The following is a 15,922-nucleotide window of genomic DNA, read 5'->3' on the forward strand; positions in this document are numbered from 1 at the left end:
ATTTCACAAAGCCATTTGCACCTCGCTCTTTTGTCACTTAATATTTTATTTTGGTGCATCAATCTATTTAATTACTTAGTATATAAAACTGATTCACACTCACAAAATAGTCTTCCTTTAATGTTTTATTTTACAATCACCCCCAGAGTGTGGATCATAGCTGTACATACTTATTATTATTTTAAATAAGCTTTTATTTCTATATTTTTCAATTAGTTTTAGTATTTTTTTTAAGATTTTGCCTTACTTTTTTTTCTGTATAGCTTTATTTTTATTACAGTTTTAGTCATTTTAGTACTTCAATAAATTTTTTTAATAAACCAAAGCAACATTTTATACTTGTTTTTATATTTATATTTTATTTCATTTTAGCTTTATTTCAGTTTACATTTTAATCTGTTTATTTTTTTATTTTAGCTTTATTTCTTTTACTGAAAACGACTTTTAATGGTCTAAGTTTTAGTGTTTTTGTTGTGTTTGTGATTTTGTCTTTTAGTTTTTATTTTTAATATTTCTATTAGTGCTGTCAAACGATTAATCGCAATTAATCGCATCCAAAATAAAAGTTTTTGTTTGCATAATGTATGTGTGTTTACTGTGTATATTTATTATGTATATATATACACACACACACACACATGCATGCATATAATAAAGGAAAATATATATAAATAATTTGAACTTTGTTTTATTTCAGTTATTTGTCAAGGCAACATTTCTAGTTTTTTATTTATAAGTTTTTCATTAATATATTTGTTTTTACCTTTATTTCAATTACTCCAATTTTTTTATTATGCGTATATTTTTAATATTTCTATATAACTTTAGTTTTTTTATTTCAGTAATTTTTGTACTAATTTCAGTTAGTTGCCAAGGCAACATTTATAATTGTCATTTAAATTTTTTCATGTTTAAGTTTTTCATCTAATTTATATTTGATTTTATTTAACTTACTTTGAAGCTTTAAATAGTTTTAGTTTTAGTCAACACTGATATATACACACATTTTGATTCCTGCAGCAAACTCTGACATCTGAAGCTGCATTATTCAACAGTGTTTCTTGAGTTCTCTGTCAAAATGTATAAAATATCATATTTTATATATAATAAATGATCTTCCTCAGAACACACACGCGCACCCGCTATCTATCCGCCTGACACCTTCCCTTTAATCTCCCTCTTTGTGTGTGTGTGTGTGTGTGTAGAGGAGGATCAGGAGACGTCTGGAGATTTCGGCGGCAGCGGCGCCGTGATTCTACTGGACGATCAGGAGGAGGAGTCTCCGCAGCATGGGCGGGGCCGACAGAAAGAGAGGCGGGGTCGACTCCACCCCCGCGGGGCGATCGAGGACGACGAAGACGGAGAGGACGACGAGATGGGCTACGTCTGGTAGCTCCGCCCACCCATCTTCCGATAATTAACCAGGGACCCGTGTTAAAATGCACAGTTCTGAAGCCATTCCAGCTCCGCCCCCTCAGACACGCCCCCTTCTTCTCATTCTCACTTTCTCTCTTTCCTCAGCCACCTCTTCATGTTCTGTCCTCTGTTTTCCCTCGTTCAAACTCTCCTGGATCGCTCTTGCGTATTCTAGACCGGCTCTAGATGGTAGACATGCATGACGAGATTGTTCAGCATTTCAGGGGCTTCATACCAGTTCTATATAGGATCTTTTTAAAGGGTTCGTTCTCAGTGGTGATATGCATGAACGCCACTGCTGAATGCAGGAGAAGACGTCTGAAACCTTCGAGGGCAATGATCAGGTGGGCTTAAGCCAAACGCGCACTACAAGACAGAAGCTCATCGCGCTTTCATGTTTTAAATCTGCCACAAGAGGCTGCGGATCGTAGTGAACTCACAGCATTAATGCTCGCTTTGTGTGAGACACACTACAGCTTGTCACAGATGCTACAATACTAGTTAAAATCTCAAATCTGAGCAAAGAGCAACAAGGTAATAAGATTCCAGGAGAAAGAAAATGGTGAATTTCTCCCACTGGCTCATGCGTTTTTTGGTTTCTTTTTCGTTGCGTGCAAAATCCATGCAAAAATGACCTGAAAGCCCTTCCTTTTGTGTGAATGAGTTTGTGTGAGAATGAGAGAGAGTTTGTGCAGGATGATCTTGTTATTAATGCTTGTAGACTGTGATTAGTTGAGTATAATGTGCACAAAAACAACACGACACAAGAAACGGTGTAAATGTGCACAGAGCGAAGAGCTTCAGTCGGGCTGTGTGTGCTTGACTTAATGCTGCTTTCACGTCAGTTCACAATTACTGTAATTATAAGTAGCAAATTGCATGCATGCGACAGTGAACTTATACTTGAACTTCGTTGCAAAAAATTGCTGCTCTTCCTCAGTACTTTTCCAAAATGACTAAAGTTATTTGACTGCTTGTTTGATATGATTTCATTACATTGCAGGCAGTTTCGTCTGGAGCCTTTTCTTTGTTTTTCAACATTTTGCAAAGGAATCTGAGCATAAATTCATGCGTTTACTATCACGGATGCCATAGTAAGAAATAATGTCTGTGTCCAAGCATGTGAACAGAATCTGGTAATTGCAGTAATTGCGACATGATGTGAACGCAGCGTTAAACGCCGGCCGTGAGCCTGATATTATCGTTTGTTTGTTGTCTTCAGCTGATGAATTGGTTTCAGAGTCCTTCATTCTGTTTTGTTCTGTTTTTCTCTCACCGACTCGGAGTGTTTAAATGGATTGTGACCTTTGCGTGGGCTCTCTGTGCGATCCGTTCGCTGAAGCTAGAGAGTTTTGGCTTGACAGAATTCAGAAGTGATCAAACGGCTCGTCAGCCTGACCTTTTCAAACCATTACTGAACGCTTCCTCTCGCTGAAAAACAGAAGGCAAATGAAACAGCGTGGCGGCTGTCGGCAGATGAATTTGCCGTTGTTAGCGCATCCGTGAGACTCTGGGCCCTGGAGTCACGTTCTCCTCGAATCTTCATCTCATTCTGCATTCCTCATCTGATCAAAATAGTTGGATATGTCAAGCTTAAACAGTTTTATAAGCACACGTAAGGTTCATACGGCAGAATTTAGGCCTTCTGACAGGCATCACAACCTCTGCTTGCTGTTTTCTGCTTTTGATTTGCATAACAATTCTGAATTTCTCTTTTTTTTAATGCCGATCTCACTTGCTCAGCATTCCTGCAATCTCCCGCTCAGCTCCTATAGAGAAGGAACCGGCGATGCACCGCTGTTAGACCGGATCGGATGATCCACGATCCTCAAACACAAACACTGCAGAAGAGTTTAGTGCTGATATCAGATCACAGCAGCTTAGTTCTGTTTCTCTGGCTATATTCACACACTCGTTTCTCAGCATCCTGGCATGTGTTTTCTCGCTCATGTCAGCGGTGAGTTCTCCGCAGAAAGAGACATCTCGCTCGGTGATCATAGACATCGCTGCAGATGGATTTTATGAGGCATTTTGCGCCCAGAGGGGAAGTTTCTGGGTTCTCCTGAGAGATTATGGATAACAGAGGAACGAACTGATGGGCTTATGGCTTCCTAACACTTTTTTCATGTGTTCCTCAATGCATCTTTTCATTCCCATGTAAATGGTGGTTTAGCTTGGAGTAGGAGACACATTTAATAAATCAAGAGGAGTGAATAATCAGGCAAAAATCATTTACTGACACCTGTATGCACAGGTTTTTGAAGAAAGTTTTCACTGCTTTTATACTTTACAGTGAAAGCAGACTAAACAAAATAGCAACAACAACAAAAAAATCAACATAAAAGCATCATACAGTCTTGAAATTAAAGGTTCTTTATTGGCATCAATGGTTCCACAAAGAACCTTTAACATCTATTCCACAAAAGGTTCTTTATAGTGGAAAAAAACGAAGATAAAAAAAGGTTGTTTTAAGAGCTTTTCACTAAAAGGAATTGCATTTCTATTGTGTTTAAGAAATGCATATCTAGAATCTCATTTGTATTTTATTAAATATGTTTAAAACATGAGATATGATAACAGACACCATTAGTTCTCATGTAATTGGAGAGATTTGAGAGCTGTGGGAAGTTTGGAACAACACAAGGGTTTTTTCTTAACAGGGCTGCACGATTTTGAATATTTATGAAATATTAAATGCAGTATTAAATTAAATGCAATATTAAATATTATTTCAGTGTAGAATACTAAATTGCATATTTAAGAAAATAATATTATATTGTTATAAATATCAACTATAAAAATTACAGTGCTGTTTATGGCTTTCTTAATTTCTTCATTTTCACATATTAAACCCTAAAGTTTTTATTTTGGCAGAAAGCCGTTTTTGAGCTGCTCATGTGTAAATGAACACAGCGTCACGCTTCACTCTGAAACACGCAGCGCATTTATATTTTAAATTAAATCACAGCTTTTTTATTTAAACTAAGCCATATTTTGATTTTGGTTTTATTTTGTTTAATCGTGCAGCCTTATCCTGAAATATAAGCATCCAGCTACAGGAAGTCCATCCTTCTTTCATTCTGACTCTCTCTCTCTCTCTCTCTCTCTCTCTCTCTCTCTCTCTCTGTCTATCGATCACCTTCTCAGATGAAATCAGTTGTTGTCATGATAAGCTGAGAGCATCACACACACACACACACCGTATCTGATCTCTGCAGAACTGCATCATGGACTTCTGACGATAACAGTGACTTTTGACCTTTGAGGTGACATCTCCCCTCCTCTAGTGCTGCTGTGTGTCTGATGCCTGGCCTGCAACTGTAAACTTCCCCCGGCCCGTCCCGCCTCTGTCTGCTTCGCTCCTGTACAAAGGTGCAATAAAAGCTTTGTCACAATGTTTTCACATATTTTACCGCAAACACACACACACACATACACATGCGATCTGACCGCTCACACCTGCAGCTACAGATGAAACAGTCGATGGCCATATTTGCAAGAGTTTCCTTTGTTAATTCTCAATATTTTTTACTCTGTAAAGACAATAATTAATGTGTAAAAAACAAGAAAAATGCTGAATGTTCAACTGGAGATGTAATTACTGACGTCATGTGGCTTCGTCCATTTGCCTTGCCTGAGTCTGGATGTGTAAAAACCCTCCTGTGGTCCTGAGTTCAGTGTACAGACCCTCTGTCTCTCTATCTGTCTGTCTCTCTCTCTTTCCACCATCACAGTGCCACTGTTCGCACCGGATTCACTGTTTAGTCTGACCCAGTGTGGGTTTTTAACAGCCAAAACTGATGTGGCTGATCAGATTTAATGACAGAAAATGAGGTGATATTAAATTATTGAAATGAAACTAAAGTTCTATATTGGCATTGATGGTTCAATGGAGAACCTTTAACGTCTGTGAAAGGTTCAACAGATGTTAAAGGTTTTTCAAAAGAATATTCACTTAAAGGAAACCAAAAATTGTTCTTCTATGGCTTTGCTGTGACCTCCCTATTTTTAAGAGTGTATGTATTTTATACATTATGTGCTCAAAAATCACTAAGCGCCCATGGTCCATGATCTCACAAATCAGCTGTGTAATCGCCAGTTCTGGGTCAGATCTGAAAAGTGAACCTGCTGGCTTTGTGTTGCAGATTCTCCGGCCGAACGCCGGCACCGCTTTGGTGGTTTCTCTCTGTTCTCGTGTTTTCCCGTCATTTCCCCCTCCTGATCGAGAGTCCCAGTGGAATGTTCTTGTTCTGGACTGATTTGTTTGCTCTGTTTGGTTTGTTTTGTTTCTCTCTCTCTCTCTTCCTTTTTTATTTTTATTTTTAGCTGTAAAATGATTCCTTGAGAAATTGTTTGTCTGAATAAAACTGGAGTTTGTCCTCGTCCAGTTCTTCTTCATCTTTGAAGCTCTTTTCTGCTCGTGTGTCTCTGTAGGAAACTGGTCGCTGTGCGTCTACACAAGGTTTGAGAACTGGTTCTTATTATGAATATAACTGAACCGTTTTCATTGCATTCGGTTCCACTAGCAGTTTTTGAACGTCTGAAATGGTGTTGTTTCAACAAATATTTGACTGCGATTTGTGCATTTAGTCACGCTGAAACTGAAGTAGCAGCAAATAATTTTATCCAATTTCTAAATAAAATTAGGGCGGGACTTGGTTCTATGCATCAGTTGTTTGGATGTTGATGGATGAGATGCGGTGTGGCACTCAAAAGTGAAGGCAGATGAGTTTTCAAGGAATGGACTAAATGGTTGGAGAAGACAAAATTTCAACTTTTTACTCATAATTTTGATTTAGCATTTCATAATTTCAGCTTCATATCTCTTAATTTCAGCATTTATGTCTCATAATTTCAACTTTATATCTCATTATTTTAACCTTTATGACTTTTTTATCTCATAATTTGGATTTAATATCATTTCAACTTTATATCTCATAATTTTGATTTAGTATTTCAGAATTTCCGCTGCGGGATAAATGCCTGGAGAAGTCATAATTTCAACTTTATATCTCATAATTGTGATTCAGTATATCATAATTTCCATGTTTTGTTCATGCAGGATAAATAACTGGATAGATCATAATTGTAACTTTTTATCTCATAATGTTTACTCAGTATTTCATGATTTAAACGTTTTATTCCATAATTTAAACTTTTTTAACTGCTGTTTCACCAGAAGGTCCATTTATGACATCGTCAAACTCTTTTTTTGTTGTTGTTTTTGTTTTTTTGCATGAATTAATTATGCCCAGCTCAGATCAGCTTTTATCAAGTTTCTCCGTTTGGACATTTACTGCAGCGTGGGGTGAAATATGGCTCTCATCTAGAAAAATACAACCCATCCACCGTAACGCCGCAACCTTAATATCATCAATGATCTCCATGTATCGATTGTTGTCTGAGGCTCTATTTCCCATAGATATGTCCTCAGAACGGCACGCTCAAGACCCGCACGCATCAGTCAAAGCTAATGATCTCCAGCGGACACGGCAGATGCTGTTCCTTTGTCTTCATTTGATAAGCTTTATTCACCCATTGATTTCATAAGACCTGATTTATACGCTTTAATTCATTAGGCCGGCAGAAAAATCCATTATTTTGTCAGTCACTCTTCCTGAGCGTCTGTGTCGCCCACTCGTTCTCTCTCTCTCTCATTTCTCTCGTCTCACTCCATTTAGGACGTGCTAACTGATATGGTTTCAGTGGGATTCTAGAATGTTCCTCTTGTTCCAGAAATCTTTATTGAAGTGGGATCTCCTCACTCTCAGCTCCTCACCTCCGATAAAAGCAATTTCAAGCTGAAAGCGGCCGTGGAGTTTATTTACAGATGGTAGCATGGGAATTTGTACCATCTGGACTACTTAAAATACCTGCATTCAACATGTCTACTTGTCCCCTTTCAGAGTCCGTCAGAAAACAAGAGATATGTTTCAGAGGTCTCCAGAGGGATTGTGGGTAGCCACAACATATGCCAGAACGTGTGTTCCCTCTATGAGTGAGACAGCAATTAGCATTAGTCTATTATTTCCCTGTATTATGGGCCAATATGTCAGAGATTCAGATTTGATGAATGGAATTAAAAGGTAAAACTTGATTTTTGTGTTTCTTCCAGTTCTGTGTCCAATTTCCGCAACATAAAAAGATCATTTTGGTAAATCATAATTTTGACGTATATCATAATTACGCCAAAAATGAAAAACCTTTCCCCATAATTTCCACTTTTGTTTATTAATTTTGACTTTTCTACTTTTTATCCTATCATTTCAATTTTCTATTTATCTTTAAAAACGATTTCAACTTTTTATCTCATATTAATGTAGTATTTCATATTTTCAGTTTGAATTTTGAAAGTTTGAGTTTTTGTATCACAAATTTGTCATAATTTACTTTATCTCATAATTGAATTTATCTCAATTTCAACTTACAGTAGTATTTCATAATGTCAATTTCTCATAATTTTGGCTCTTTATCTCATAATTTCAAGTTTAACGTTCATTTCAAAGTTTCAGGTATCTCCATAATTTCAATTTTTTTATCTCATAATTCTGACTTTCCTCATAATTTCAACTGTTGTAATTATGACTATCCCGTAATTTCAACTCTTTATCATAAATCCAACTTTTATCTCATAATTTCAAACTTTTGTCATAATTGACATTTTATCTCATAATTTCAGATTATCTCTTAATTTAGACATTTTTATCTCAGAATTTCAACTTTTTGTCATAATTATTATCTTATAAGATTATAAGTATGACTTGTATGCCATAATTTGGATTTATCTCATAATTATGACATTTTATATCATAATTATGATTCACCAAATCATGTTTTTTTTTTCTTATGTGGTGGAAATGAGCTTTCCAGCGTGAGAAGCTCATCTCATGTCTAGATATTGCATGACGTCACACACTGAACTTTCATTTGAAATGTAATTTGCAGTTTGGAAAAACCCTAGTCATAACCATGTGCCAATCTTTGCCTTGGCGAATATCACTAACTAGCGAGAGCTCATTCATATTGAAAGGTGGATTGTGAGGAGATCAATTCAGAGGCTTTTCTGCACTAATGATGAAGACGGCAGGTGTTTCTCGCTCAGATGAGATACACTAACCACTAGAGGACGTGCTGCTCTTCCCACACTGCCATATTAAAGCAGAATAACGGCCTCATTCAGCCTGTCAGTCAAGCCTAAAAGGCACTGAATTTCTGCTTTCCCTCATATTTGACCTTCACTGCTTGAAATACGCACGTGCACACACACGCCTGCAGCAGTGTCACAGCAAATCCAGCCTGATCTCAGCTGTCTTTAAAACTCCTATATTTATGACTCCGATGCTTTTAAATTCTTCATTAATCCACTTAATATTCCACAGCTGAATCATAAAACATATCTCGTCAGATGTGACAGGAATGATCTCATGGAGATTAAGAGGGAAGAAACACACATAACAAGATCAATGACAAATAAGGATGTTCGAGATCATAAACAGGAAAAATCTATAGTTTAAAATGAATGTGTCAGATTGTTAGAACTGCTTTCCTTTTTTCATGTTATTTTCAATTCAGCCTATAAAATACCAGACTTTTTTTTTTAAATATTTATATTTTTAAACAGCTGCTTCACTGTTTTTTTATGTTATAATAATAATAATAACAAACATAAGCAATTTTTATGATCTCAAGATGGTTACACCTCCTAGATATTTTAAAGGCTGAATTCTGAATACTACTCTTACTGTATATTTGCCATGTCTTTATTTGGCAGAAATATTCTGCCTTCGATTTACAATTTGTTTATTTATTTATTATTTTGATGTTACATTTTAAAATACAAATAGAATTATACATTACATATAAAAAAAAATATATATATATACTTAAATAAATTATAAACAATTTTTATATAATTATTTTTAATAATAATCATAATAATAAATAGATATTTACAATCTCAGGATGGTTACACAACCTAGATATTTTTCCCTTTTTTTCCCCCCTAGAATTTAAAACATGCTCATCTGTCCATTTTCTGCTTGAACAGCATTATTAATGTAAAATCAATGGGCTCTGATCTTTAAAACTAATACCTAACCCAATTTATTAAAAGCTTTTTACAGTTCAACACAAGCACTTAATTGACATCTTTTTGATTTAATTGTAATTGCCATGTAATTTTTATGCATCTGTAGCACACCTAGTCTATATTTTATGGAAGCAATTTTAATGTGTGTTTAAAGATCTGAACAAAAAGAGTCCTAACACAATATGTTCATATGATTCCATGTCTGACTGCAAAGAACTTCTAGCACAGTTCAGACTGAGTCCTCTCTGCAGTTAAAGCAGCTCAAAGACATGTTACATGACAGACATGTTCAGCAGACGAGCCTGTGGAGGCTTAACATTTCATACTGCTCTGTCAAACGACTCAAAGCCGACATGTCTCAGTTGAGGAAGAGTTTTCATTGAGTTTCCTGGAAGATGTGATTCACTGAGTGTAAGAAGCGCGCTGGAGTCCCCGGGGGGATTATATCAGACTGAAGGCATCGTGAACTCAAGCCTTAAAGCTGAGCGGATGTCGTCTCTCACCCCTGAAATAACCCCACATCCACATCCACCTGATCGACAAATAACATCCTCCGAGAGCTGGACGAGACAAAATCAAGCCACACGTGTGAGTGAACCACTCCTGTCACTCGCAAGCAATCATGCTGCTTTATTGATAAAGAAAAGTAAAAGAATTATACATGCAATCTAGGAAAAAAATGTCTCACTGTTGCATATACTATTTATAAAAACACTGAGCAGTATATAAATTTAGGCCTAAATATAAGATTTATGTAATTGAATTCCATATTTGTCAGTCTTACTTCAATGAAACAGGTCAGACTAATGCAAAAGTACATTAAATAACATTTGTTTTTAAATAACCAGGTTTATTTTTTATCATCAGTAAATCCAATTTGTTTCTATCTCAATCCTCATACTTTTTAACGACATAAATTGAATTTTCACAATGAACAGATATATGCTGATTCTAACCAATTTGAATAAAAGCATATTGGTTATATAAATAAATGTGATTTTATTAAAAATATGATTATTTAAATGAAATTAAATAGATGCAAATAGTTCATAATGAACAATGCATTTATTTATTTAGAGTGCAGAAAGCTCAACTGTTTCATTGACATATGACTGACAAATATGTATTACATAAAATGTATTAGTTTGTTAAAATTGTGTCCAAATGCATGGGATTTTTTTAATATGCAATCCAAAAACATAAATCTTAAAGTTAGGCCTTTTTTGAGTGAATACTGTAATAGCAGATGGCTGCATATGGAAACTAGAGCAGACTGGAACAGTGGCAGACGTGTGTGTGTGTGTGTGTGTGTGAGAGAGATTCAGGTGAGTCAACCATGAGCTTTGTTTCTCTGTTCTGTCAGATTTTACTGCCTTGTGGGTCTTTTCACACACATATGCAGCTACACCAAATGTTAACCATGAATCATAACACTCAAACTGACCTTTAACCCTGACCTTTGACATCTGACCTTAAGGTCAGCAGGATTCAATTAGCTGAGGCTGCATCTGAAATCACATACTTCCCTACTATATAGCAGGCAAAAAAAACAGTACGTGACAAAAGAAGTATGTCTGACTTCATAGTACTTATGAAAGAGCAGGCAAAATGACCTACTACTTCTGCCGTGAATCAGAGGTAGTAGTGCATATGATGGACACTACTATCCCATGAGGCCCCAGAGAGGATTTATGAATGGCAGTGATGCTACCAATTACTAATTAATTACTAAATAATGAAGGATATGTATCTTTTCTGAAACTTCTTCTACAGCTCAATTTGAATCTGTTTCATAATTGATTAATTTTGCCACCTTGAGAATCTTACTGAACATAATTGAGTTAAGATCGAACTGAATTGACGATATTGTCCTCCATAGAACTGCTTTACATTTGAAATTGAATGTTTTAAAATTGATCAATTTTGTATTTTACTGAAGTAAATTTAAAAAAAATTAACTAAACTGAGCTGAATAATGATCTGTTAATTTTACTACGCTGATATTATTAAACTGAACTGAATTACCATTGAATTTAATTTGAGCTGAATAATGACATTATTGTGTTCTGTATAGTAGATTAACTGCTTAAATAATTTCATAATTGATTGATTTGCAACATTGAAACTGTTACTGTTTGTGTCAATTGATAATTGATGAACTTTAAAACACACTGCTATTAAACTGAATTAAATCAACACTGAACTAAATAATGACTCCGTCTTCTGTAGAGCTGCTTTACAGCTGAAACTGAATTTGTTGCTTTTTTATTATTATTGTTTTGCTGTTTATTTCTATGAAGCTGATTTGAAACAATCTGTATTTTATAAAGCTACATAAATAATAACGACCTTTGGCCTTAATCCTGAACCATAACCATGACATCGAGTTTTCGCTGTAGGAATGATGGGAAATCACGTCTGATCAATTAGTGCCAGCAGAGAGACGTGCTGTTGTTGACACATAATCGCATCAGTTCCTCTGCAGACGGCAGCTATTAGTCTCCATTTGATCTCGTCATGTTGACGGCTCGTGTGTGACATACAGACTGATGTCTGAGGAAGTGTTTGCATGAGCCAAAAAAAAGCAGACGTTATCGAAACTGCTGCATCATGGGATTTTTTGTGTAAACTGACAGGACTAAAGGAGGTCATCTGGGCCTGAGACACATTTGCATACCTAAAGCATGAATTCTGCCCGTTACCCAGAATCCTCTCTGCCAGGAGATCCTGGCAAGGCCTGAAAGCACTGCATCTCCCCCGCAGCGATCTATCATTCCTCTCAGAGTCATCTGGTACCAAGCTTTTCCATTTGGAACAAATCTGTTGGCCGGAGTTTCTGACTTGGATGCGCGGCGGCCCAAAAGGCCTCTAAAATTACCCCATAACATCCAATGAAAAGATGGAGGAAGAGCAAACCAGATTAGACCTGCTCCTGCTCGAATTGTTTGGGGAGAGATCTGAAAATTGCGTTTGTCTCACCAGGTCTTCATAGTGAGTTTATCCAGCTAACGGCCGTCTTAATTCTGCAGTTTAGTTTGGGATTTGTCCCGTGAAAGCTGTGTCGATGCAGCACTGCTGAAAATGATGCTATAGAGAAACAGCATGTTCATATTTGACTAGAGTCAAGCATCATCAATATTTCTAGTTATTTCTAGTGATCTCAAACTTCAGCTTGTTAATTAAAAATAAAAATAAAAAATATCTTGGCTGCATGATTGTCTATATAGCTTAAGGATTTATTAAACATCATTGTGCACAGATGCTGATAGTATATTATAAAATATTTATATATGCTTATTATTTAATAAAATTAACATTTAATAAGCAGTGTTTTTTCCACTTAAAGCCTTGAAAAAATGTATTAAATAAAAATTTGGAAATAAAAGCATGTTCATAGCAGAGATGTATTCACATCATTATGTATTTTTAAATAAATGACCAGCTCTGAACACATCTAAGAATCACACAGGGTTATTAAAGTTAACTAAATCTAAAATCTTAATCTTTTGAAATAAAAGTAAAATATATTAAAGTAATAAAAAAAGAATAAATAATCTAGTTGTCAACATTTTTCTTTGTTATTTAGTTTAACTTGGTGTACTAAAGTAACTAAAACTAAAATAAAAATGTATACAACTATTTGTGTAGGTATACAATATACAATCTATAGGTAAACAAAGGTCAGTAATCAGCAAAGCTATCTGCAAAACCGGTGTGTTTATGATTACAAAAATTTATTAAAATACATTAAAATAAGGTGGATACTTTAATTTATAGATATAGACATGCAGAAGTGCACAATCAGCAAAACACAGGCACTGCTGTGACCCCTCGTCCTTATGTGTGCTAAATCATTTTCGTTCTATTTCCAGAATAAAAGCGCTGACATTTAATTTGACATGAAGTTAAAGCATCATTCGGATGTTGATAGTGTAATAATTGGTGTGCTGATGCACCTGGCTCTCATGCGGTGGTAATGACCATCTGCCTCCTCTGATAACTGCTGCAGTCTCTGAGCTCGTAAACGCTGACCTGACTCTCATCGCGAGCAAACGTCCTCACACCCTCCAGGAGACACATCCAGCCTTCCCAAAATAACCCCAGCATCAGCACCAGAGAGTCTCAGGGTGTTCAAAAGTGTTTGAGCCGAGAAATACTGAGATTGTCATCCTTAAATCGCTATTATCACAGATAGTTTCAGCTGGGATTTTCTTGGCCTGTGCAAAGGAAACAGATTTAACATGTGTTAACATGGAAAAACAGTAAATATAAACATGACAAATCTTCAAAGTACTTTCAATTGTTCCAATTGGAGTGTGAATTGTGTGAACACACATATTTTATACCCAACAAACAATTCTAGCTCCCAGAACGTTCCCAAAACAGATATTTTAATGTTCTCTGTCGGCTAGCCAGAAAAGCCCATACAGCAAAAAAAATCTAATATTTTTAAAAATATATTTCAAAATATACAAAAGTAAAAAGGCCAAAACATATATTTGCTAAAATATATTTAAGAATATACAACCTGAATTCCGCAAATATTGGGACATTTTTTAAATCTGAATAAAATGAAAACTAAAAGATTTTCAAATCACATGAGCCAATATTTTATTCACAATAGAACATATATAACATAAATGTTTAAACTGAGACATTTTACAATTGTATGCACAAAATGAGCTCATTTCTAATTTGATGCCTGCTACATGTCTAAAAAAACGTTGGCACGGGGGCAGCAAAGGGTTGAAAAAGCAAGACATTTTGAAAAGATTCAGCTGGGAGAACATCTAGCAACTAATTAAGTTAATTGACATCAGGTCTGTAACATGATTAGCTATAAAAGGATGTCTTAGAGAGGCAGAGTCTCTCAGAAGTAAAGATGGTAGAGACTCTCCAATCTGTGAAAGATTGCGTAAAAAGATTGTGGATTACTTTAAAAACAACGTTCCTCAACGTCAAATTGCAAAGGCTTTGCAAATCTCATCATCTACAGTGCATAACATCATCAAAAGATTCAGAGAAACTGGAGAAATCTCTGTGCGTAAGGGACAAGGCCGAAGACCTTTTTTGGATGCCCGTGGTCTTCGGGCCCTCAGACGACACTGCATCACTCATCGGCATGATTCTGTGATTGACATTACTAAATGGGCCCAGGAATACTTCCAGAAACCACTGTGGGTAAAAACAATCCGCCCCTATCTGCAGATGCCAACTAAGGCTCTATCATGCAAAAAGGAAGCCATGCATGGTCCAGAAGCGTCCTGTGGGCCAAGAGCCATTGTTTAATTAATAAAAAAAAGTCTGAACACATCAACCATAATATGGCCGATTAACTAAGATGTGTCTATTAATATGCAAGACTTCCTAAAACGTATATGTTTTATTCAGTGATTAAACTGACAACAGGTACAGTGTGCACTAATTAAATGCACTGGCTGGGTTGTAAAAGAAACACTAACACTAAAATCTGTCCATCTGGAGCTGCCTGTGTTTTCAGCAAACACTCAACTTGAATTTCACAACAAAAACACAGAAATATACAACGTCTTGTTAAACAAACAAATAAAGTCTTCATATTTCAATTCCAAATCTATCAAGTATTTCTCACTGCCATCACTGTTGTCTAGGATATTATATTTATTAATATTGTTTAGGAAAATGTATTTCACAATGGGACATGTGAGAGACAATGTCTCCCTCTGCTGGCGACAATAAGACCCAACACACAACAAACGGAGAATGCATTACCAATGCACCCCTTCGCGGATAAATTATGATTACGCATTATTTTCCGACGCATTTCATTGTCTATCATTCTTGTGTATCTTTATTCAGGTGTGATTTTTTTTTTACTCAACCCTGCTGCTAAAGAATTGTCAATATATATTTGATTTTTGAAATATGTGACAGTGGAGCACAAAACCAGTCATAAGTAGCACGGGTGTATTTGCAGCAATAACCAACAATACACTGCATGAGTCAAAATTATCCATTTTTCTTTTATGCCAAAAATCATTAGGATATTAATAAAGATCATGTTCCATGAAGATATTTTGTAAATTTACTACCGCAAATATATCAAAACTTCATTTTTGATTAGTAATGCATTGCTAAGAACTTCATTTGAACAACTTTAAAGGCGATTTTCGCAATATTTAGATTTTTTTGCACCCTCAGATTCCAGATTTTCAAAATAGTTGCATCTCAGCCAAATATTGTCCGATCCTAACAAACCATACGTCAATGGAAAGATTATTTATTCAGTAAAAAAATAAATAAATAAAAACATTATGACTGGTTTTGTCGTCCAGGGTAACATATTTGATGTTCCAATTTAAGATAAAAAAATAAAATAATAATCCTGGGATGTTCATGTGGTTTAATCGCGTCTCTGGGCCACAGAGCGCCCCCTGT

The 15,922-nt window shown here is 35.7% G+C and overlaps 1 protein-coding gene across 1 annotated transcript in view; it reads left to right on the top strand.

Moving 5' to 3' along the window:
• LOC306883681 (testican-1-like) overlaps positions 1 to 5,799 on the top strand; it is a 259,044-nt gene extending 253,245 nt beyond the window's left edge. Inside the window, exon 12 of the mRNA XM_079439077.1 lies at positions 1,206 to 5,799. Coding sequence (XP_079295203.1) covers positions 1,206 to 1,393 — 188 coding nt within the window. The 3' untranslated portion in view covers positions 1,394 to 5,799. The remainder of the gene's footprint in view (positions 1 to 1,205) is intronic.
• Positions 5,800 to 15,922: the final 10,123 nt, after the last annotated feature.

Source organism: Barbus barbus (genome assembly GCF_936440315.1).
Source record: "Barbus barbus genome assembly, chromosome: 17".
In the NCBI taxonomy this organism is placed as follows: Eukaryota; Metazoa; Chordata; class Actinopteri; order Cypriniformes; family Cyprinidae; genus Barbus; species Barbus barbus.